The sequence below is a fragment of the Lupinus angustifolius genome, chromosome LG02 (assembly GCF_001865875.1).
Source record: "Lupinus angustifolius cultivar Tanjil chromosome LG02, LupAngTanjil_v1.0, whole genome shotgun sequence".
NCBI classification, from domain to species: domain Eukaryota; kingdom Viridiplantae; phylum Streptophyta; class Magnoliopsida; order Fabales; family Fabaceae; genus Lupinus; species Lupinus angustifolius.
The window spans coordinates 7,280,104-7,305,485 of record NC_032010.1 but is presented as its reverse complement, the minus strand read 5'-3'; the positions used below and the strand labels follow the sequence as shown (position 1 = coordinate 7,305,485).

The window sequence follows — 25,382 nt, the reverse complement described above, 5'->3', positions numbered from 1 at the left end:
ATATTTTTAACATTTCATACTAATTTATGGTTAAGGGTTTATTTCTTGCAATTAATTGCAAGCTCATCAGTGTGTTTATTTCTTGGAGACTCTTCCATTTTGTTTATAAATTTCAAACCATCAGCAGGTCATTTCTTTTGTGTGCAGGCATGGAATTAAAAGCAGTATCCAGCAAGAAGTGGAGGAGTGTAAAAACCAATCTGTTGTCTATGTTGGAGTTAACGATACTCTAGCTGGCCTAATTTTTACTGAAGATGAGATAAGGGAAGATGCAAGACATGTTGTTGACACATTGTCTAAGCAAAATATTGATGTATACATGCTGTCTGGAGACAAAAGGAATGCAGCTGAGTATGTTGCATCTCGTGTTGGAATTCCTAAAGAGAAGGTAAAATGATTTCAACATACCTTGTCATAATCGTTCTATAATTGAGAGCACTTACAATGCTGAGACTTTGATGACATGCTCAATGTTTTGATAGCTGTTAAGAAAACAACAGTATATCTAAGGTCATTATCATGTTGAAGATTTTAGTCCCTTAGAAGAATAGCTGAGAACTGAGGGTTGCTTGTTCTACATAACCAAATATCCCAACCGTATATGACCGTCTTCAGAAGCATTGGGTCATCAAGTGCTTGATTATTTTCCTATATAACCTTTTTCTTTATGGCATCAAATCATTCAAAATAAGTATGGTTTGCACCTGAGAGTGGATGTGACACCAATTCCATACAGCCACCCATAATAGTCCTAGGAAGTTTATTTTTCTGGGTTTTGCTTCTTTAAATTCTCTTGTCCTTGTAGTTGTGCCATGTGTGATGATTCCTATTAATATTTTTGGAAGATATTGGGGTTGTTACTGTTTCTCTGTCTGAGACTTTTCCTACTCTATTTCATCAATCTTCTTTGCATAATGCCCTTGTTTGTCAATTATATTCCCCTGCTAGGTTCTCTTTGAATCTTCAATCTGTTTCAGAAACTTGTGTGAATAGAGGTTAATGAGTTAGAGTCTATTGTGTTATATATATATGTATGTATATATGTAGATATAAGTGAGTCTCTTTTGTTCTTAATTTACTATATTCACCATCCTTCTGTTCCTGATTCAAGAATTTGGGTCCTTGATTCCACGGGTGTGTTCACTTGTAAATCTTATTTTCACTTCTTGACTCATTCTCCTAATAGCAATAGATTTCTTTTGGATATCCCGTCTAGAAGTCCTAAGCTCCCTCGAAGGCCAAACATTTTATATGGAATGATATTCTTAACTGGATTAGCACAGACCTTTTATTGCTGTCTCCTAACATATGCATATTCAAATTCAGAAACATCTTTTCTTTTGCATTGTTCGGCGCGAATTTAGAGAATTTGTCCCTTGTAAGTAAGCATAAATTATGTGGCAATGCTATGTTTGTGTTGTTGTTCGGTATATTATTTGTTTAGAAACAAAAGGTAGAATGTTTAGTGACTCGTTTTTCGAACGTGGACTTCAGCTGGGAGAGTTACTCTTTTGACATCCCTTGTAGTTGTGGGCTATTTAGTGGTTTTCTTTGATAGATATGTAGGGGGATTGACTGCTTTGTTGCATGGAAGCACTTGCATTTTAGTTGTTTCATTTTCTGTTCGTGAGGATGTATTATCCTCTTCCTTTGTATTGTCTCTCTTTTCTAGTAATATGTATTTTATTATAAATAAAAATTAGTTCAGTAGTCAAAAAACTTTGGTCACTTTTGTGATAGATGCATTTGTGGAGCTACAAACTCTGTCAATTTTCATGACTGTCTGGTGTTTTATATTTGGTTCATATTATAAGCTTGGAAATATTTAGTGTAGCAGTCATTTGACTGATGTCTTTGTAAATAGTAATTGATTCCCAATTCCCAGTCTGTTGCTGGATATTTGGACTTCAGCTTAGGTGCTTGGGTAGATGACTTTGGTCTGAATCCTAATGTGCCAAAAATATATTTTGCTAGTTAATAATTTTTTAGTTCATGGAAATGGATGTCTTGCATTTGTTGCCAATTGCAGGTGCTATCTGGAGTGAAACCGGATGAGAAAAAGAATTTCATAAATGAGCTACAGAAGGATCAGAACATTGTAGCCATGGTTGGTGATGGAATTAATGATGCAGCTGCCCTGGCTTCTTCACATATTGGCATTGCATTAGGTGGAGGTGTTGGGGCTGCTAGTGAGGTGTCTTCAATTGTATTGATGCGCAACCAGCTCTCACAGGTAACTATTATTTGCCTTATTCTTTTTTTCTAATTTGCTTAAAACCTCCTAATGTTTTCTCAAAAGCGATCTTCTATTTTCTTCAATTTATTGCTACTTTTTTAATTTTATTTCAGTTATCAACTATCAAATTTATGGTTGAAAGAGATCTTCTTTATGTGAAAATGGCATGTTAAAAAGTTCTTCAATACTGAAAGATAGGGCTTTTTTATGTTGCTTCTGCATATGCATGTCCTTTTGCATAGATGCAGGTGGAGCTTTGATAGAGTAAGTAGTAATTTAGCTTACGTAGTTTGCAAGATGTGCTGGAGTGTCAAAAGACAACTAGCGGGAGCTTTCTGTTAGATAGTTAAGTTTCTTTTAATATCTAGCTGCTCTAGAAGCATCTATGTGAACTAGAACCTGCCATGCCAAGGGTTCCAATGAGATAATGATAGTTACACTCTCTGACCTTTTCTCACCCTACTTTTTTTCCTTTCATAAATCCAAAAAATGGTTCCATGGCTTGATGAGTTCATCCTGAGCCATGCCTACATCTTTGAATCTGTTCGAATCTACCACTGAAAATCAATCTTGGTCCTCTTTGGTTCCATCATCAGCACCTGTCACTCTTTCTCATTCAATCCCATTTGACAGAATGAGAAATTTTTCCTGATCTGAAAGCATCATATCAAGGCAGTAATTGAAGATCACTGGTACAGGGTTTCTTTGTCAGTCCTGAAATTCCTTTGCCGCTCACTTTGAAGAAGATTGAGATCTTGGGAGAGTTAGCGATGCCTATCTCAACTGGGAATATGACAAGACCAGCTAGTATTTCATGGCTTATATCCTCGCTCTCTGATTCTCGACAAGCTTAGTTAGTTGCATGCATTCTTGGTAACTATGGGATGAGAGCCTAGTTTCTTCAAACTTGAAGGCTAATGAAAGTGCATAAATTCAGATCAAAGCTTCATGGCACAAAGAAAGGAGCACACATGATCTCATTATTTGCTGCAAATCAAAGCATTTATTGATTCCTTGATCTCAATTGGCTATCATGTTCCCACACAGGAACACAATGATATGATTCTCGAAGGCTTTCTGGAGGAGTATGATGCCTTTGTTAACACCATCAACAACACTTTGGACTGTTAAATTGTTTGGAATCTCTGCTGCTTGCTCATGAGGCTGGCATCTAGAAAATTTGCCAATATGCATATTCAGATGCTCTGTCAGTTGTTGTGGTTCAAACTATACGTTGGGACAAGTATATGACCATCCCTATTAGAGAGCCATTCAGTTCAGATTAGTTAGAATCAAAATTGTCTAGAAGGTTCTAGACTCATGAAGAAGAAGTTAGTTATAGAATCTGTTATAGCAGTTAGATGGTAGTTACCTCCTATATATAGAGTACTACCTCATCTTTGTAAATCATTCTTTCATTCAATAAAATTTTGATTCCTCTTCTTCAATTCTCTCTGGTTCTCTTTCTCTTAGAAGTGCTACATTTACATGGTATCACGCCAACAATGGCCAACGCTACTACTGCTGGGACCTCTTCTCTTTCTCTGCCACGCTCCACCTCTGATCCTTCACCACTTCAAGTTGTTTCATCACCATTAGTGCTTCCTCTACCTTCGATGAAGCTCACTGACAAAAATTATCTGGTATGGTGCCACTTCATGCACGCTACTCTTACTTCGAATCGAACAAATTGGTTTGTGCTCAGCACCGAAATTCCGCATCGATTTCTTACTGATGATGATCGGTTAATCAATCGCATCAATCCTGCATTTCTTCGATGGGAAGAATAGGATCAAACAATTTTTTCGTGGATTCTGAATTCACTTTCTGAAGCTTTACAACCTAGGGTTGTAGGATGCACTCACTCATGGCAACTCTGGGAAGAACTTGATGTTTATTGCAACTCACAGACAAAAGCCAAAGGAAGACAATTGTGATCTCGGTTGTATTCTATTTCACACGGTGCAAGTACCATTTTCGAGTATTTGATGAAGATCAAGAATCTTGTTAATGCACTCACCTTCATAGGTTTTTCGATTTCACCTTATGAACACATCGACTACATTCTGGATGGATTAAACGAAGAATTTCAACCGATCATAACATCGGTTGAGAGTCAACCAGATCTCCCTACACTCCATAACCTAGAGTCTTTCCTTCTCACCTTTGAATCCAGAATGGAGAAGAACAAATCTAAAGCTCTCTCCGAGGCACTTTCTGCGAATATGGTCGTTGTTGCTCTGTCATCTTCTTCGGCTCCGGTGAGCTCTCAACCTCTTCCGTCGTATCTGGATGCACCTTCTTCTTCACTGCATTATAGTTCCAGACACGATTCGTTATCTCCGGTGTCACTTGGAGGTCTTGGAGGTCATGGAGGTCATGGAGGGCTCGGTTCCTATTGGGGGAACTCTCGTTCCTGTCGTGGAGGACGCTTTCGCGGTGGCAGAAGCTCTGGTTGACCACCGTCATCCTACTGCGAGTATTGTAGAAGGCCAGGACATGATGTTTCGGTGTGCTACTATGCACCGCCTTAATTTCTTGAAGAGTTAACCTACCTGCCTCCTTTGCATTCTACAAATCGTGGTCACTATCCTAATGGGCCACGGGTTTCACATGCTCACCGCTCCAACACCCGTTATGCCTATCCAAGGGAGCCTCCTCACATGCCTTCACTCTACAATCCTGCGGTTCCTGGATAGCACTCTCTGCTTGGGCCAGGCCCAAAATAACACTCATTATATAAAGGGACAACATTATCCCTCTCATGTTATGACTGCAAGCCTGGGACCGTATGAATCCAGAAACCACGTTTGGTACCCAGACTCCGGAGCAACAAATCATCTCACAGCAGATCCATCTCTTGTGCATAAGCCGATTGAAAATTTTGGACCAGAACATATATACATGGGTAATGGAATTGGTATTCCTATCACGCGCACTGGAAATTCCTATTTTGTTTCTCCTTCCAATCCTAATGCTACTATTGCTCTAAATAATTTACTCTTAGTACCCTCTATTACTAAAAGCCTTATGAGTGTCTCTCAATTTGCAAGAGATAATTCGTGTTATTTTGAGTTTCATGCTAACATTTGTTTTGTCAAATCTCAGGGTACTAATGAGGTTTTGCTTCAAGAGAGTCTCACTAAAGATGGTCTCTACGCATTTCGTGGATTTCGTCCAAGATATGCTTCCCGTAGCCTTTTTTCTTCTTTTGATGATAGGACATCTAGTACTAATAAAACATCTAGTGTTCATATTGTTTGTAGTACGAAACAGCGGCCTTAAAGTTCTTACTTTCTTTGTCACTGTAGACTTGGTCATCCTAATGAAACCATAGTCGCACAAATGATGAAACAGTGTCAAATCCCACATTCTAATAAAACCTTTACTGATTTTTGTTCCTCTTGTTGTTTGGGGAAAGCACACAAACTTTATGCCCCTGCTTCCACTAGTGTGTATCATTCATCTTTTGATCTCAAGTTTGTTCACACTCAGTTCAATAAAACCGTTAAAGCTATACAAAGTGATTTTGGGGTTGAGTTTATAGACCTTTTACTACCTATCTCAAAACTTTAGGTATTGTGCATCGACTGTCTTGTCCTCACACTCACCATCAACAAGGAACAGTTGAGCGAAAACACAGACATATTGTAGATACGGGTTTTTCTTTGCTATCTCATGCCAAATTACCTTTGTCGTACTGGGAACATGCTTTCACTACAGTTGTTTTCCTCATTAACAGAACTACCTACTCCTGTCCTCAATAATGTGTCTCCCTTTCAACTATTGTTTGGCACTCTCCCTGATTATACTAGTTTCAAAGTGTTTGGATGTGCTTGCTTTCCTCTACTTAGACCTTATAACAAACATAAACGGAGCTATAGAAGTACTGAGTGTGTGTTTCTTGGATACTCTACCTCTCACAAAGGATATAAGTGCTTGTCTCCAGATGGATAGATTTATGTCTCCAAAGATGTTCTTTTTGATAAACACACATTCCCTTTTCCACGATTCACAACATCCACTTCATCTAAACTGTGTTCTTCTTTTGATGCTCCTACATCTCATCCTGTCCCTATTTTCAATCTCTCCTCCTCCCTTGCTAACTAATCCACTCCCTAACTCTCCTATTTTATCATCTCCTACCTTACCTACTGTTCCAAACTCACCTAGTCCCACCTTTCTTTAAGCCCTTATTGTATCTTTTGAGTCTCCTCATCATCATATTCCATCTTCTCCTGATTCATCTCCTGATGTTTCTACTTTACCTCAGTCTACATACCCATGCAAACCAGATCTAAATCAGGGATTTTTAAGCCTCTTGTTCCCAGATCTTTTCTTGCTGAAATTGAACCTGTTAACACTAGAGTAGCCTTAGCGAGTCCTGTTTGGCGTCAGACGATGCAAGTTGAATATGATGCCCTTATTGCTCTAGGGACATGGTCTTTAGTCCCTTTACCCCCTCACAAGCAAGCTATTGGCTGCAAATGGGTGTTCCGAATTAAGGAAAATCCTGATAGAACTATTCACAAACATAAGGCTCGACTTATTGCTAAAGGATTTCATCAAAAATTTGGAGTGGACTACACTGAGACCTTTTCACCGGTTGTTAAACCTGTTACTATCATAGTTCTCCTCACTCTTACAGTCTCTTATCAATGGCCTATTGAAAAGATTGATATTAACAACGCCTTTCTAAATGGTCTCCTTAATGAAGAAGTGTATATTCAACAACCTGCAGGATTTCAGCACAGTGATAAAACATTGGTCTGCAAATTGCATAAAGCCATCTATGGTCTCAAACAAGCACCCGACAATGGTATGAAAGACTCAAAGGTTCTCTACTTCAGTTTGGGTTTTACTCATGCAAATGTGACAATTCTTTGTTCATTCACACTTCATCTGACTTTCAGCTATATGTGTTAGTTTATGTAGATGATATAATAGTCAATGATTCATCTTCTTCCATGGTCTCTAAAGTGATTAAAGATCTTAGTACCACATTTGCTCTTAAGCAACTCGTGAAATTGGACTACTTCCTTGGAATCGAGGTCAAGCATCTTTCCGATGGAACCTTACTCATGTCTCAAACCAAATATATTAGAGATCTCTTAGCAAGAGCTAATATGGATGCAGGAAAACCAATGCCATCGCCTATGGCTAGCAATTGCAAACTTTCTCAAGAAGGAGATGATCTCTTTGAGGATCCTACGTTTTATAGATCAATTGTTGGAGCTTTACAATATGCCATTGTCACAAGACCTGATATAGCCTTTAGTGTCAACAAAGTGTGTCAGTTTCTTAGAAAACCTCTTCAATCTCATTGGACTGTTGTTAAGTGGATCCTCAGATATTTACAAGGCACAGTTAGTTTTGGCTTAACTATTAAGAAAGCTCATAATCACACACCCTTACCGCTTTCTGCTTTTTGTGATGTTGATTGGGCATCTGACATTGATGACCGGAAATCTACATCAAGTGCATGTATCTTTTTGGGACCAAATCTAGTTACTTGGTGGTCTAAAAAGTGACATACTATATCCAGATCAAGCACATAAGCAGAATACAGAAGTCTAGCTCTTGCATCCCAGGAATTGATGTGGATAGAATCACTTCTAAGTGAACTCAAACAACTCTACAGAACTCCTATTGTGTTTTGTGACAATCTCAGCACAGTTGGTATGTCACATAATCCTGTGTTACACAATAAGACCAAACACATTGAACTAGACTTATTTTTTGTTCGAGACAAAATTCAAAACAAAACTCTAGTTGTCAAGCATGTCTCCTCGATCTATCAAACTGCAGATATTCTCACAAAGTCGTTAAGCAACTTGCAGTTCATGAATCTCAGAAATCAACTCCAAGTCAAAGACTATTTCAACATGATTAAAGAACCCTCAAGTTCAGGGGGAATATTAGAGAACCATTCAGTTCATATTAGTTAGAATCAGAATTGTCTAGAAGGTTCTAGACTCATGAAGAAGAAGTTAGTTATAAAATTTGTTATAGCAGTTAGATGGTAGTTACCTCCTATATATAGAGTACTAGCTCATCTTTGTAAATCATTCTTTCATTCAATAAAATTTTGATTCCTCTTCTTCAATTCTCTCTGATTCTCTTTCTCTTAGAAGTGCTACATTTACAACCCCAATCCTATGCAATTTTCCACTGAATGAGGTTTAATCCAGTCAGTTTCCGCCCAATTACTATCAATCCAATATGCAGTATCAGCAGCTACAAGCCATGGTTCATGTGGCTCGTACACTAATGGTCACGAAGGCAGAACAGCATATGGTTTTTCTGGTTCATACTCTAATGGTCATGGAGGTAGATTTGGATATTTCAGAGGTCGGAGTGGCTGTCATTTTGGTTATCAGAATTCTGTTCAGAACACAAAGGATCATGATGAGCAGGGATAAGAAAAAAGACCTGCGTATTTAAGTGATGTCTTGAGCTATTGGGTGTAAGAGTAAGAAGATAGTGTTTAATATCTCCAAGAGACATCGAGAATGATTTAAATTTCAAAGTAGTTAATGTACAAGAAATGAATTTAGTATGTGCTCAATGAATGTTTTGGTTCTGGTCCCAATTACTGGGCTTTACTTTTGTTAGGTTATTATACTATGTGTGCCCTGAATTCTTGTAATGCTTGGGTAACTGATCAGTTTATATTTATGCAGCTACTTGATGCTTTGGAGCTTAGCAGGCTAACCATGAATACTGTAAAACAAAATCTTTGGTGGGCTTTCATTTACAACATTGTAAGTTCTTCTGTTCAAATATAGACATCGATCTGCATGTTTACATTTATAAAATGTTTTACAGGGATGCATAATAGCTAATATTTTCTATTTGTCACTCGAACCTTATTTTACATCGGACACGAGAAATCAATATTTCTGAAATACATCCACTACCATTAGACATATATGAGCAACTAAACCTAATGTGATTTCCATGTGTTTACTTCTATTAGTATTCCCCTGTCAACATAGTGCTGCTTTTTTAGGGAACTCAGTGGGACAGTTCATTTCTTTGATGTCAAATTCAACTGAGTTAGGACTTTTTATTTATTCTTTTGTTGTTTCAATGCCCCATTCTTACTTCTGATTTTAGAAAATCTGGAAAACTACCATTTGCTTTTCTCCTATCAAATGTGATGGGTGTAATTATATTTCGTTCTTTATGCAGGTAGGTATTCCAATTGCAGCTGGAGTGTTATTTCCTGTAAATGGGACCATGCTGACTCCATCAATTGCAGGTGCTCTCATGGGGTTGAGTTCCATTGGTGTAATGTCTAACTCATTGCTTTTAAGATTCAAATTTTCCTCAAAGCAGAAACAAATACATGCCACATCCCAAAGATCAAAATCAAGGAGGAGTTTGATTTGCGACGCCAAAACCAAAAAATAAAATATTCAAGTTAGAGGGAGGTACATAACATAACAGAAACCTTCTTGGCAGGAATATGAACTTCAAACCTTTGATCTAGCAGTTATCATCTGGGAGATGGAAAGAAATCAGTATTGAGAAATTGGATGTATAGAAATCAAAGAATCACATCATATGTGATAGGGAACAACTAATTGATTGGATGTTATTAGTGAGTATGAACATTTTTTAAGAGAACTCCATATTTCCACTATTAATTTGTACCTAGTTCCTTCATCTTGACTGCATTGTGTATTGAAATATATGTGGGTTTCACTCGCTTGAAATGTATGTATCCAGAGTGTAGTTTTTCTATATTTACAAATACGGGTATATATAAATCATTTTTGTCAGCAATTTCCTCTTTAATCAATTTAAGTAAATATGTTGGTAATTTAATCCAAAAAAAAAAGTTAATATTCAACATATGTGACACTAAATATATTGGGATAGAGAATAAAGTATTTCCTCATAAATAAATATCTTGGTAATTTAATCCCAAAAAAGTTAGTATTCAAGATATGTGACACTAAGTATATTGGGATAGAGAATAAAGTATTTCCTCGTAAGTGAATATCTTGGTAATTTAATCCCAAAAAAGTTAGTATTCAAGATATGTGACACTAAGTATATTGGTATAGAGAATAAAGTATTTATTCATAGTAATTTAATCTCAAAAAAAAGTTAGTATTCAAGATATGTGACACTATGTATATTAGTATAGAGAATAAAGTATTTCCTCATAGTATTTTAATCCCAAAAAAAAAGTTAGTATTTAAGATATGTGACACTAAGTATATTGGTATAGAGAATAAAGTATTTCCTATAGTAATTTAATCCCAAAAAAAGTTAGTATTCCAGATGTGACACTAAGTATATTAGTATAGAGAATAAAGTATTTCCTCATAGTAATTTAATCTCAAAAGAAAAGTTAGTATTCAAGATATGTGACACTAAGTATATTGGGATAGAAAATAAAGTATTTCCTCATAAGTGAATATCTTGGTAATTTAATCCTAAAAAAGTTAGTATTCAAGATATGTGACACTAAGTATATTGGGATAGAAAATAAAGTATTTCCTCATAAGTGAATATCTTAGTAATTTAATTCCAAAAAAGTTAGTATTCAAGATATGTTACACAAAGTATATTTTTTTATAGAGAATAAAGTTTTCCTCATAGTAATTTAATCCTAAAAGAAAAAGTTAGTATTCAAGATATTTGACTCTATTTTTGACTTTTTTGTAAAAAATGATTAAATCGAACATATGTCATGAATTTAATAGCTAGAAGAGATAACATATTTTCCGAGATACTTTATTTTTTATGTACTTTATTCTCATTTGGAGAATAAAGTATCTCCTCATACAAGGAGATAGTTTATCTTTTCTGCCAGTAAAAGTATGACATGCATTATTTTGTTTAATTTTAGAAATATTTTTGTATAAAATAATTAAATAGAACAGATGTCATAATTTTAATAACTCGAGGAGATAACATATCTCCTTATATCATAAGATATTTATTCTCATTTGTATAATACTTAACTTTAAAAATTCCTCCTACTTACCACATTTATGTTATGGATTTATTAACCTGGGTAGGTAAAATAGTATTTTAAGAGGAGTGGGTTAGGATTGTGCACTATGATTTTTGGATAATAATAATAATAATCTCTTCAATTCATACTTTGTTGAAATAGGTTTTAGTTATCGGAAGTTAATGCTTATTTTCTAGATACTATTTGTGGAGCCACTCATAGGATACTAGATAAACTTGGTGACTAGAAAAATAGGATTGGTATTCACCAATTGTAATAATTAATTATCATTAAAATCCTTAGGCTAGTGGAGGTGCTGAATTAGGCTGGTGGAGGTGCTGAATTAGGCTGGTGGAGGTGCCCACTTAGTGAATGTTTAGTATGGATTAAAGTTTGTAATTTTTGCTTATTTTTGAAAAATAAATTTAAAGTTACACTATATATGTTTGGTAACCTATCTAGATTATAAACTCAACTTACTTTTGTAGGAAAATAAGTCAAAACTGGAAGCTCCTCCACCCTGGGTTATTTATTTTAAAGTTGGCTTATTTTTCTATTGAAATTTTAATTCTCATTTTACCCTTACTTTCAAGGTTATCTCCCTTCTAATTTACTATTTTACCAAACTTCATATTATAAATATGTGTCATGTTTTTTTTTTAAATATTGATATTGGTTTTTATATTGTCTATTATTTTAATTTTTTAGCATTTGTAATGAAGTAATAAAAGTTACAAAATATTAAGATGATATACAAAATGTATATTTAAAAAATGCATGTCTTTGAGTAAAATACTTATATGATGAAAAATAATCACCACATGATAAAAATAATCACCACATGATAAAATATGTAAAAGACAACCAAAATAATCACCACATGATAAAAATAACCTCATATTATTTTATATAATTTACTCTATAAATAAATAGAAGTTTGGCAACTTCTATTTATTTGTGTATCATGCTGTTTTTTAATAATGATATTTATTTTTATATTGTATTTTATTTTAATATATACTTTTAGCATTTGTTATGCAATATTAAAAATTAAAAAATTTATTGTAAAAACATATATGATGAAAAATATTAAAAACTGTATATTTAGAAAATAGTGTAAAAAAGCAACTAATTATAATATAAACAAATAAACGTAAAAAAACAATATTTTTACCTTACCCAAACAAAACAGATTAATTTATATTTAATTTTCACCTAATGTATCTAAACATAAACAAATTATAATCTCCAGTTTATAAACTGAAAATAAAAACTTAATCCATAATAAACGCATACATATGTAATATAAATAGATGCTAGTTGTAAGTAATATGCAAGCAAGAAACAAGTTAATAATAATACTTCTTTTGGTGAGTGCAACCAAAGTGTAAGATCTTAGCTTCACGAACAAGAAATTGTTGGGAATCAATTTTGGATTTTTCATTGTAGCTACAAGTGGTAGCAGACCAGGCGATCCAGGTCCTGCTAGTTTGAGTACTCATATACAGCTAGGGATCATAATAAGAGGAGATTCTACAAGTACACAATCTGGGACTATGATAAAGTATTGGTCTGGGACCAAGTTGAATTGGTTAAGTGTTCGATACTAATCAAGTATGATGGTAGATCTCGCATCTTCGTCAAGCATGATGGAGAAACTCAACAACAATAACTATGATACATGGACCAAGGTGATGTACATGTTATCCGTAACCATAGAGGACGAGTTCTTGCAGAGGATCAAGGACTTGACAACACAAAAGAAGGCCTGTGATACCTTAGCGAGGTTATTCACTAGGAAGAGCGATGCCAAGTTGCAGCTATTGGAGAACGAGTTGATGTCTCTCAGACAATGAGATATGGCGGTAAGTCAATACTTTACTAGAGTAAAATCTATTTGCAATGAGATTTCAAAGCTAGATCCAGAATGAGCAATCTCTAGAGCAAGGAAGAGGAGAATCGTCATTTTTGGATTAAATCCAAAATATAATGGTATTATTATGACTGTTCGAGGATGGGCCAATGAACCTCCTTTGACAGAGCTAGAGAGCATCATGACAAATCAAGAAGCTTTAGATAATTAAATGTCTAAAGTTTCTATCAATGAAGAAGATAAACACATATTTACCAAAAGGGGAGCACCTAGAGAAAACAAAGCTCCTACGAAGTTTAATGACAGGGGAGACTGCTCATGGAGAAGACAAGGCTAGTAGAGGAGATGCCTGATTGGAGGAGGTCCACAATGAGGGGGAGCTAGACAACCCTGATATAGAGATGATTCATAAGGCATAAGTATCACAAGAATAATGATTAGTGTTATCATTGTGGAAAAAGAGGTTATTTTGCTAGAGATTGATGGTTCAGAAAGGTTGAAAGAAATCTCGCCACTTCCGACAAGAAAAATGAAAGTGAATAAGAATGTGACCTCAAAGCATCAGTTGTAATTGAAGAGGAGAAGCTGAAAGGAGACTCTTCCAAATCAGAGGATATCAACTTCATGCTTTACAAAGGTAGGAGTGAGTGTTCTTGTTATGACGGATGATAAGTCAATCAATTAATAGAATGATTTTATTGTTAATTCTAGTTGTTCTAGCCATATGACAGGAGATGATAATAAATTGTTAAGAAAGACAGAATATAAAGGAAAATAAGTGGTGGTGACCTTTAATAACTCCAAGTTGCCAACCACACATGTTGGTGAAACCAAAGTAATTCCTCGTCATAGTTCTCATCCATTACTATGGGAGAATGTGTATCATATGCCAGGGATGAAGAAGAATTTATTGTCAGTGTTTCAACTTACAGCTTCCGAGAATTACATAGTTTTTGGGCCAGATGATGTCAAACTATACAAGAATTTGAAGCTTACTAGGATACCGATCATGAAAGGTAGAAGACTTGAATCATTATATGTAATGTCAGCAGAAACAACATATGTACACAAGACAAGGAAGAATGAAACTACTTATTTGTGGCACACTCATTTAGGACACATGAATTATGGGAAGCTCAAGGAGATGATGAAAAAGTCATTACTAAATGTCTTCCTCAACTTGAAGTACACGAAGAACATGTGTGTGCTGGTTGTCAATATGGTAAGACACATCAACTTCCATTTGATGATTCTAAGTTCTAGTAAAAGATGTCACTTCAATTAATTCATTCGGATGTTTTTGGACCAATAAAGCAACCATTAGTGAATGAACATTATTATATAATTACTTTCATTGATGATTATTCTAGATATGTATGGGCATATTTCATGAAATAAAATCAGAAGCTAAAGAGAAGTTTAAAGAGTTCAAGCGGCATGCAGAAAATGAGACAAACCTAAAAATTCAGTGTTTGCGCACTAACAATGGATGGGAGCATACCCTGCGTCAATTTTTAACTTATTGAGGGAGAACAACATACGAAGACAGTTAACGTGTCCTTACACACCGTAACAAAATGGAATTGTAGAAAGAAAAAATCGACATCTGGGCAAAATGTATGAAGACTGCAATATATGTAACAATAGGTTACCTCCAGCGAAGCTTGGATGTATAAAACTATGGAAGATCAGAATTATAGTAAGCCACTTTCAAGTTTTTGGATGTGTATGTTATGTATTTGTTCCTGATCACTTATGTATCAAGATTGAGAAGAAATCAACATGTTACATATTTGTAGGTTATGACAATGAGCGAAAAGGATGAAGGTATTGTGACTCAACAGCAAATTGTTTCTATATCTCTCGTAATGTGGTGTTTGATGAAGCATCGTCATAATGCTCTCTACAAGTAATGTTGCAACTAGATATGAAGGAGCCAGAAAAAATATGCAAAAATAAATAGAGGAGCAATTGATAGTTAAGGAAGTACACGCGTCACATAAAGAAGTGGGTGACGTTGAACCACCAATCCATAAAATCGTTCCAAATTCACCAGACTAAGGAAAAAGTCCTTGGCAAAGTGGAATACATATCAGGCCTCCAGAAGAAGATAGACCAAGCTAGATAAAGAATTTAGAAGAAGAAACCCCTCAACCACAACCATGGAGGTTCACAAGAATTTGGAGGCCAAATCCGAAATAAGCAAATATAACTATAGTAGAAGATCATGGCTATTGAAAATAATCATTAAGGGTCAGTATTAGAAGTTAATGCTTATTTTCTAGAAATATCAAGTGGAACTATTCATAGGATACTAGATAAAGTTGGGGACTAGAAAAATAGGATTTGGCATTATCCAATTGTAATCATTAATTATCCTTGAAATCATTATTCTGGTGGAGGTGCCGACTTAGGTGTAATATAAATAGATCAAGAAGCAAGTTAATAGTAATACTTGTTTTGGTGAGTTCAACCAAAGTGTAAGATCTTAGCTTCACATGAAAGAAATTGATGGGAATCAATTGTGGATTTTTCGTTGTAGCTACAATAGTGATGATGGTATTTTAGTAGTTTGAATTTACAAATAAAAAATATCAAAATTCTCTATCCCCTCACCCAAAATCTTCTTTCTCCATACCTCTAATCTTCTTTCCCCTCGACCATAATCCTTTCAATTGAAAGAGTTTTGAAACTTTAGTGTTATTAGAAGTCGAAGAAGTTACAAGAATTTCAAGATAAATGAATATGAAAACTTGTTAGTTCCCTAAGCACCCAACTTATGCAAATCTAGAATTGGCGGGAAATGTTGTTGATAGGATAAAGTAAGTGCACGATTATGTCGTCAAATAATAAAATATCAATCTCACGATAACTAGAAAACTTCTTTAATTATAACAATTTATTTATCATTAACTCAAATAGGAATTAAAAGTGAATTTAGAACAATTGAACAATTGACGAGAATAATTATGAAAATAGTAAAAAGGGATTGAAATTTAATTTAAAAAGAGTTCCCAGGAGAAGGGTTACCGCCGTTACACTCGCAAATCATTGTTTTGCTCCTTTTCATGAAAGTTATGAGGGTGAATTGCTCTTTGATATATGTCATCACCTCTCTAGCTCCGACACGTGTACTCAATTGAAGTCGCACATACTCTCGTGGTGCGGTTATAAATCAAAACCTTTACTTGGATCTTTCTATCCAATCGCTTTGTAGCAACCCAAAGCGAATTTCAGAAACCCCCGAGAATCCTAATACTACTCTCGTGAATTAGGATTCTAGTTTGAATAACTGAATGCTCAGATAGATGGGTTCACCTCTTGGTCATTCCCCAATGTATCTAAGAGGTGTGATTTGTTGACCAAACAACTCACACGAATAAAACTCAGTTTAATGATTCAAATCACAACACTCAATGAAAGAAGTAAGAACAATTATTTATTAAATGTAAAAGGGCATAGCCCCACTCCTGGAAACAAAGGGAATTATTCACTCATGATGGAGAAGAGAATACCAAATTCTAAATTAGAAAATTGTAATATAAAGTGTAAAAAATATTTTCATCCTTGAGCTCTTATTTATCCTAATTACAAAATATTGGGCTAAGCTCAACAAAACAAATCTAAAAAATATGAATATAATATTACATTTATGACTTCTTTTTGCCCTTCAATTGGTCTTCGCATAGTCTAGTCTCAACACTGAATTTCATCTTCTTGCACACAATTTCTATTCTTTTTTGCTTTATTCCGTCCAAATGCACAACATAGCCAAAAACACCCACTCAACCCGAATGAAGACAAATAAAAGCTAAATGCAATCCGAAATTTCTAATTATATCTTAAAATACAAGTTAAATACAATATAAATATAACATAATTTCACATAGTCGCTATAATTAAAATTCAGTTTTTGATAGTTACTTATTGCCTTACAGCTAGCCTATATTATGAATACAACGCAATGTTCATCTTCCTATACAATGAATACAACTAATACAGGTAGCTTTTTTTTTGTGTTGTATCATCACTCCCCCCTTCAATAAACCTTGACCTCAAGGTTCGAATGAAGGAAACTTCTTAAAATGAAAGTGGATCTCCCATGTGGCATCCTGTAAGGGTTGGTTCTTCCATTTGACCACTATCTTCGTCAATGCTTTGCCTTGTTTCTGCAAATAAGTTCTTTCAAGATAGCTCTAGTTCATTGTGATTAAGGCAATTATTCACAGTGGTAGCAAAGAAAAAGATACTCTCACAATACCAATATATATCTTCAACTAAAATACATGAAATACATTATGAACCTTAGAAGTATGAGGTAATTATAACTTGTAAGCAACTACTCCAGTTCGACTAAGTACTCAAAATGGACTAAAAATTTTAGGAACTAGCTTATCATTTATCCTTTGAGCTACAAAAAGTTGCTTGTATGAATGTAGTTTCAAGTACACTACGTCATGTACTTAAATTTCTCTATGATTATCTACTACTTGCTTAATTCTATTTTGAGCTCTACAAAAATGAATCTTCAATACTTTCAACATTTTCTCTCGTTTTGATAAATTAATATCAACCAAATCAATCTGAGATTCTCTAGGAATGTAAGGTAAATAATCAAGGGAAGGTTGTCCATACTAAAGGAATCCACTTATACCACTGTTGAGGATTATTAGCACACAGGTATTTCAAATAAGTCTCTAAGCATTTGTTGACCATTAATAAACTCAAATTCACACCCTAATAAGCCATTAATTATTACAAAAAATTGCTTACAAAAGTAGGACCGCTATCACTTGTAATTGATTCACATAATCCATGTATTCAAATACATTTTATAAAAATTATTGAGCTACATTTATAGTTGTATAAGGATGACCCATAGTCATGAAATGTGTTGCTTTACTCAATCTATCAATTACCATAAAGATGACTTGTTTACCAAAAGAATGAGGTAATCCTTCCATAAAATCTATTGTAAGGTGTTGTCATATTAAGCTAGGAATAGGAAGAGGTTGCAATAGACAAAGAGAATAGGTGGTCTTGTATTTACTTCTTTTGCAGACATCACACTGCTGATGATCAATGCCTTAATTCTTTGCAAAATGGCTTGTCTGCCTGAGTGACCACTAACAACAGTAGTATGCATCCAATATAATAACTCTTGTCTTAGGGTTAAATTCCTTCCCAACACCAGCTAACATTATCTTCTCTATTCAGACTAGAGATGACAAAATGGGCCACCCGGCCCGTTTAGCCCACGCTCGCAAATGCCCGCAAAAGTTCAAGCGGGCGCGGGCATATCCGCATTGGTTAACGGACAAAATTTAATACTCTGCCCGTTTTAAAACGGGCTAAAGAGCTAGTGAGCGGCCCGCGGGCATTGTTGAATAATTAAAAAAAATAAAAAATTAATATATAAATGAAGTTAAATTAAATAAAGTAGTTGAAGATAAAAAATTAACAACATTTTTTTATATTTTATATGAAGTTTAATAAATCACATTAGATTACAATTTTTTTTAGGGATTAAAAATCACATTACATCATAACTTATTTAAAATTTTCTTACTTTTTTCTTAAATTATGTTTACGGGCCGCCTGCATGCCCAACGAAAATGTCCACAAACTTGGCGGGCAAAACGGGCCGGGCAAAACGAGCAAATAGGCAAATTTTGTATATCCTGCCCGCAAAAAAATGCGGGCTATGCGGGCACGCACGCGGGCAATGCTCATTTTGTCATCTCTAATTCAGACCCATCCTAGGGATGATACTTATGAGAAGATGGATCTGTTGACCATTGTTGTATCAAATTTTGAATTTCTAGATCATGTAAAACAATTGGCCTTCCCTTCTTCGTAATTTTGAATTTCAAATCTGGACTCCAACTGCAATTGGTGCATTAGCAATGTAGAACATGTAGGCACATCAATTTCAACCCTGGACATGGCATATGTAACCACATTGGTCTTCCCTTCTTTGTACTTTGTAGAGAAATCAAATTTCATCAACTTAACTAACCATTTTGTTGGATTGTTATTGATAGTATTTAGTCTAGGATGTGTTTCAAGCTATTATGATATGTTTTAATCACAAAATGTTTGTTTGACAAATAATGCATCTACTATTGCACTATAAACACAACTGCTAACATCTCTTTCTCATATGTAGGTAGTGATTGTTGTTGTTGGTTAAGTGGTCTTCTAATAAAGGCTAATGGATGATGTTCATATATTAAAAGTGCGCCAATATCATACGTTGATGCATTTACTTCAACTACAAATTTTTTATTGAAGTTTGATAAAACTAACACTAGGGCTTGAATGATCTCTTCTTTAAGTTGAAAGAAATAATTTTTTTTATAGGAGTGGACCAATGGAAGTTATCCTTCTTCAAAATTATAGTCAATGATTTGGCAATTCTTCCATACCCTTTCACAAATCTTATGTAGAACCCGATAAGGCTTAGGAATCTTCTTAACTTCTTAAGTGCTTGTGGCATGGGCCAATCTACCATTGTTTTGACCTTATTTGTAGTCACTACTTCTTATGAAATAAACTGACTAAGTACTTAACTCGTGGAACTCCAAAATAACACTTGGACCTCTTGGCAAATAAGTTGTTTAATCTGATAGTCGTTAAGACTTGTGCTAAATGTTATAAATGTACAGCCTCATTGGTACTATATATTAATATATCATAAAAAACAATAAGAACTTTCTCATGTACTCCTTAAAAACAGAATTTATGAGACTTTGAAATATAGCATGCGGATTTGTTTAGCCCAAATAGCATTACTACATATTTATAGTGACCCCCATAAGCTCTAAAATCAGTCTTATGAATATTTTTAGGATGTATTCTTACTTGGTGGTACCCAAACCTGTGATCTATTTTTGAAAAATAGTGGATCCACTTAGCTCATCCATTAGATCCTTAACCAAGGATATTGGGAATCTATCTTTTACTATACCTTTATTATGCTCTTTATAATCAACACACAATCTCCGATACCCATCTTTCTTGCCTACTAGTACCACATGAATTGAATAAAGGCTATTATTGTTCTATAGAATCAATCAATTCTTGAACAAACTTGTCAGTAATTGTTTTCTGAATTCCAACATCCCTACTAGGTGATAAGTGTTTGGGTTCTTCAAATAGATCATTAATTGTTCCAACAATATAGAAACTTCGATAGGCATTTTCATAGATTCAGCATTAGTGGTTAGGTTCTGCAATAAGCACTCTTCCACATAACATGGATAAATCATGGATAAGTGCACTCCATTCTGCAATGTCTTCTCTAAATATTGAGATTTCACTCCTTTTACTCCACTCTGGCTAGCCCCCCTTAACACATGTTTCCTCCTTTCCTTAACACATGTTTCCTCCCTTGCTTCATACACTTCATTATAAGTTTATCAAATTTCCAAGTGATACCTCCCAAGATAATCAACCATTCAATACCTAATATTATATCACACCACCCAAAGGAATTAGCATCATATCACCTAGAAAATCATTATTCTAGAAAGTCAGCTTGAACCTCCTAACCATAGAAGAGATTTCTAACTTACTACTATCAGCCACTGTCACCATGTCTGTCTCCAATTCCTCTGGTTTACATCTCAGTTGCTTAGCCATATGGATATATGTGTCGCCCTCATAGTTCTGAAACTAGTAATACCAGTTAGGGCATTCAGAGAGATTCGGGGATCCTCAATCTCCTTGGAACTTTGTAATTCATATATTTCATCTAATTCAACAAAATGCAGTTGAACCTTCTTATGTGTGAGACTATGCTTGGGGCTATAGGGTTCATCATAAAAATAACAAAGACCTTTACTTCGTCTTTCATTAATGTAAGCATGGGACAAATTCCTCATAGGCTTAATTTTAGTATTCAATATTTCCACATTTCTATCCTCCACTGATATGGGTCTCCTAGCCATTGGAAACTTCAAATTAGTTTGTGTTTTAGCACTTCTACTTTGAAAGAAGGTGTTTATCCTCTAACTGTTGCTCATTCATACAACTTAGCCTTCATCATTATTTGTGGCTGAAACATTCTTACTAGCATTTGTATATCATGTCTTAATCCTAACAAAAAATAACTAAGAGTGTATTCAACTTCAGTCTAGTCTAGTGATGATAGTATCAAATTCCCCATAGTAACTAGTCATTGTTCCTTTTTGTCTCAAATTCATCAACTCTGTCATGGGGTCTTGACAAACTTCCCCAAATCTTTCAACTAACAAATCCATATATTCCTCCCAACTAGGCAAATGGTTATTTCTCATGGATTTCAAATATGCATGATGCCAATGTAAAGATTTACCCTCAAAATGTATGACTGCTATGTTAACTTTCACATTCTTAGGAGTACAATCAATTGAAAATTACATTTCACATTGATATATCCATCGCTTGACATTTTCACCGTTAAAACAAGCCAAATCAATCTTAAACAACCTAGTTCCACAAGCATATGCCGATTAATTGTTATGAATTTCACCTATGCTAGAAGTTCTAAACCTTGGTGATCTTTACGTACAACCTTTTCTTTTGGATGAACCTTTAGAATCATCCATATTTTTCTTGAACAATTCATCTATGGTGTCTTTTGACAATTCTACTAAGGTTTTCTGCATTGCTCCAGCAAACTCCACCATGTATTTTTCAATCCTCTCAACTACATGACTTTCCAATTGATCATATGCTTCCCTCAAAGCAGCTTATGCTCGAGTTGATTATGTTATGTCTCTTCCCATAATAAAAAAAAGCTCTGGTACTAATTGATATGGAAATTCTAGGAACTCAAGAAAGAACTTGAAGAAATTCAAAGAATTGCAGGAAACTATGAATGAAAGAGTTTTGAGACTAGTGTGTTAAAAAAACTAGCTAGCTTCTTCCCCAAGCACCCAACTTATACAATTCTGGAATTGGCAGGAAAATTGTTACAACTAAAATCCAGTTATTGGCAGGAAAATTGTTACAACTAAAATCCAGTTATTGGCAGTTACTGCCTGCCGTACAGCTAGCCTATATTATGCATACAATTAATGAATACAATACAATGCCTCTCTTTCTATACAATGAATACAACAAATACATGCAGCTTCTTTTTGGGAGTCAACCCTCCCTTACTCCACTTTCACTCTGCCGCTCCCGCCCCGTAGAGTCAAGCCCGGCTGCATCCCGAGCAGCCAACGTCGTTGTTCCTACCCACAGACCAAATATATAGTGCCATTGAAAAAGTGGTTATGTCAAGGCCTAAAATTATGACCATATATAGTGCTATTGAAAAAGCCTTTAGAAACCCAGTATATGCAGTGGAGGAAGAAATTATTTGAGACTACAAAGGTAATGGACGTAAAACTAAAACAAGAGATAATCAGTCTCTTGCTAGGAACGCAATAAATAAGGCAAGAGGAGATGCACTTGCTGCTAGCAAGATAAGGTTCTAAATAAGGTGTCTGGCATGGGAGAAAGGGTTAGGGTGAAGGGAAAGAAAAGTGTATTTTCATATTTTTCTGTATATAAATTCAAATTATTAAATACTCTACTAAAACACATTTCAACAAACTATAAAGTTATTTTTATCCAAAGATCTTGGTGCATAATGTTAAATTATTACTTTAAAAGTTTTAATTTATCTAGGTTAGCAAGCCAACCAAAACAATTTACACTGAGTCATAATATTAACATCAAATTTACAAAAACCTAATAGTGCAGAAACTTTGGATACCTAATAGTGTCATTCCATGAGTATCCAAGATACCAGTTATTTTGATATAATGGTAATATTGGCATAACAAACATTAGTTAGAACCATGGCCTTAAAACCACAAAAATGTTGCCAATAACTCAGAGATACGGTTGCCAGCACTGTGGAAAGAAAACAAAATTTCTTAACCCTTCTCTAAATATGAGTATAATATTTATGTACCAACACTATATGAATTTTATACACACTTAATATATCATCCACCATTCATTTTTATAACTTTTTTAAATTCAATGATAATTAAACATGAACGGCGAATAATGCAATCATAGCGTATAAATCTTTGAATACTTTCATACCTGCCAATAAGAATTTTGGTTCCTCCCATCTTTCCACAAATTTTATTTAGTAATTTAGTGTCAGGAAGGTTTCCAGACCAAATAGAATCTATCAAAACCCAAGGAAATGGCATAACAATGCAATCTTCCAGATAGAAAATATGAATTTCATTTGATTTCAATAACTATTTTCTACAAAAGATGGGATACATGTAAACAATTAATGCTAACTAAAGGAACTCATCATGAGATAAAAATAATAAAATTAAAGTCGGTCAAATACCACTATACAAACCTCGGTGTTTATTACATTGAAGTGGAATTTGACACATCCAAAATATGTGTACATAAAACTCTTCTTTTTGTCATTATTTTACATTTGGTTCCTTCTGTTATCATCCTATTCCATTTCCAGTATCCACAGTGCATGTCCACAACCATATATAAACTGTGCATTCCAAAATGAGACATTTCCAAGACTCTCTCATTTATATTTAACAATAATTCCAAATTAACTGCCATTTCTATTATTTGGATTGGAAAATTGGTGGTCAAACCATGTAAGTCATGCCAACCTGCATCAAATGTGAATGGGGCACGCTTAAATTCGCGATTCCCCGCCTGCAGTTCTTTCTCAAAAAGGCATAAAAGTAGTTTATAAGTAGCTTCTTGAGAAACCAAGAGTCTTTCCTTGCCCTTATATCCCCATGACCAACAAGATAAACAACTCCAGATTCTTTAGCCTTGCGTATAAAAGATAACTCCCTTTCAAGACTCTGCTCTGCATCAAGCACCGGGTGATTAGAAGACTGTGACTCTACATCCTCTGATGTGCTTGCTTCGAAAATGGGAATGCTTGTCTCTGTAAAATCAGTCAGAAGAGGTACACCAAGTGAGTAAACACTCCCATTAGGAGCTATGAGAACCCTAGAACCAGAGCACTCATCCTCTGAATTAGAATCGCCATCCCCATCACTCTCGAGTGACCTCTCCTGAGCCTCACGGCGTATAAACTTCTCTAGGCTCTCCATAAGCAGTTGTTCAAATGTCTGGTGATTTTCTTTGCGGACATCTTTGTAACCATACCTATTGACATATAAAAAGTTCAGAGCAGACTAGTAAGATAAAAAGAAAACATTTTAATCATACAATAGCATATATTATTGGGAAAACTACAAAAAAGGATATCTAGGTAAAACGTTTCTGAATGATATTTTCAACAAGCACCACTTTTTTATAATTTTCCCATATTAATTCACTAAATTATAGTCTTGACGTGTTCATGTAAAGCTACTGCACTTATTTTCCACACTCCATTCAACTTTTTCAAATTCACGCCTCTACTGATCTGATATGGGCAAAATCTAAACATATATCCCAAAATGAAAAAACTTGAGCTCATTACCTGGCAATGCAGCGAAATATATGGTAGCTTTTCTGACAGACTCGCCGGAACAGAAATCTTTCACTTTGAGGCACCACAGGAACTGGAACATATTTAATACTCACAAATATGATCATAGAGTGTATTGCTGGAAGCGTGGTTAGAAAGTGCCCAAAAATTCCTGGAATTCCTTTGACCAACTCATTATAGAGTAAACCAATCCCAGGAGCTCGTATTGTCCCAAGGTTGCAGCCTAACTCTCGCATTAAATCTGTTGACAGCTTTTGCTTTACTTCAGTTTCATACTTGAGATTGCTTCCATAATTCCATACGAACATTATAAGAAACATTATTACAGCAAAGACCAATATAATCCAACTACCATCTGTCACACTCCACAAAACTGATGAAAAGAAAATCAACTCCAATCCCAAGAAGACTACTGCAAAGCTCAGCACTATGATGATGTTTATCTGCCATATAAGAAGCATAACAAGAGTTACTAAAATAGTAGTCATCGTCATCACCCCGACCTCAGCAATTCCTGAAAAAAAAGACAAAGGAATGAACTGAAAACACGTAAATAAAGGCAAGTTCAGTGCCTAACCATTCAACACTCCCCTATATCATCTTGCAGATCTTTTCATTTTACAAATTCAAACTTCAATTTGAAAGCTTTTCCCTGAATTAAATAGCAATGTTTAGTCAATGTGGCTTAATTCAACAGGCAGTGTCGAATAAGGTCATGGGCTCAATTTCTGCTGATGGAACTCATTGGCAGGTCATTTATATACCACTGTAAACCCTCTCTGAAGCAGCATGCCCTAACCTAGGAATGGGGGATCTACTA

General features: G+C 34.9%; 1 protein-coding gene, 1 long non-coding RNA gene and 1 pseudogene across 2 annotated transcripts in view; 1 reads left to right on the top strand and 2 right to left on the bottom strand.

The window, feature by feature from the left end:
* Nucleotides 1-9,699, top strand: part of LOC109334857 — a 40,674-nt pseudogene extending 30,975 nt beyond the window's left edge.
* Nucleotides 842-2,023, bottom strand: LOC109334867. The gene is made up of 2 exons (XR_002106154.1): nucleotides 1,484-2,023; nucleotides 842-1,406 (listed from the first exon to the last, which is right to left on the bottom strand). It is a non-coding gene; the product is annotated as an uncharacterized LOC109334867 (long non-coding RNA).
* The window catches only part of LOC109334848 (potassium transporter 7-like), an 8,726-nt gene continuing 6,740 nt past the window's right edge, over nucleotides 23,397-25,382 (bottom strand). Inside the window, exons 9-10 of the mRNA XM_019570836.1 lie at nucleotides 24,554-25,076; nucleotides 23,397-24,234 (exon numbers count right to left, since the gene is read on the bottom strand). Coding sequence (XP_019426381.1) covers nucleotides 23,700-24,234; nucleotides 24,554-25,076 — 1,058 coding nt within the window. The 3' untranslated portion in view covers nucleotides 23,397-23,699. The remainder of the gene's footprint in view (nucleotides 24,235-24,553; nucleotides 25,077-25,382) is intronic.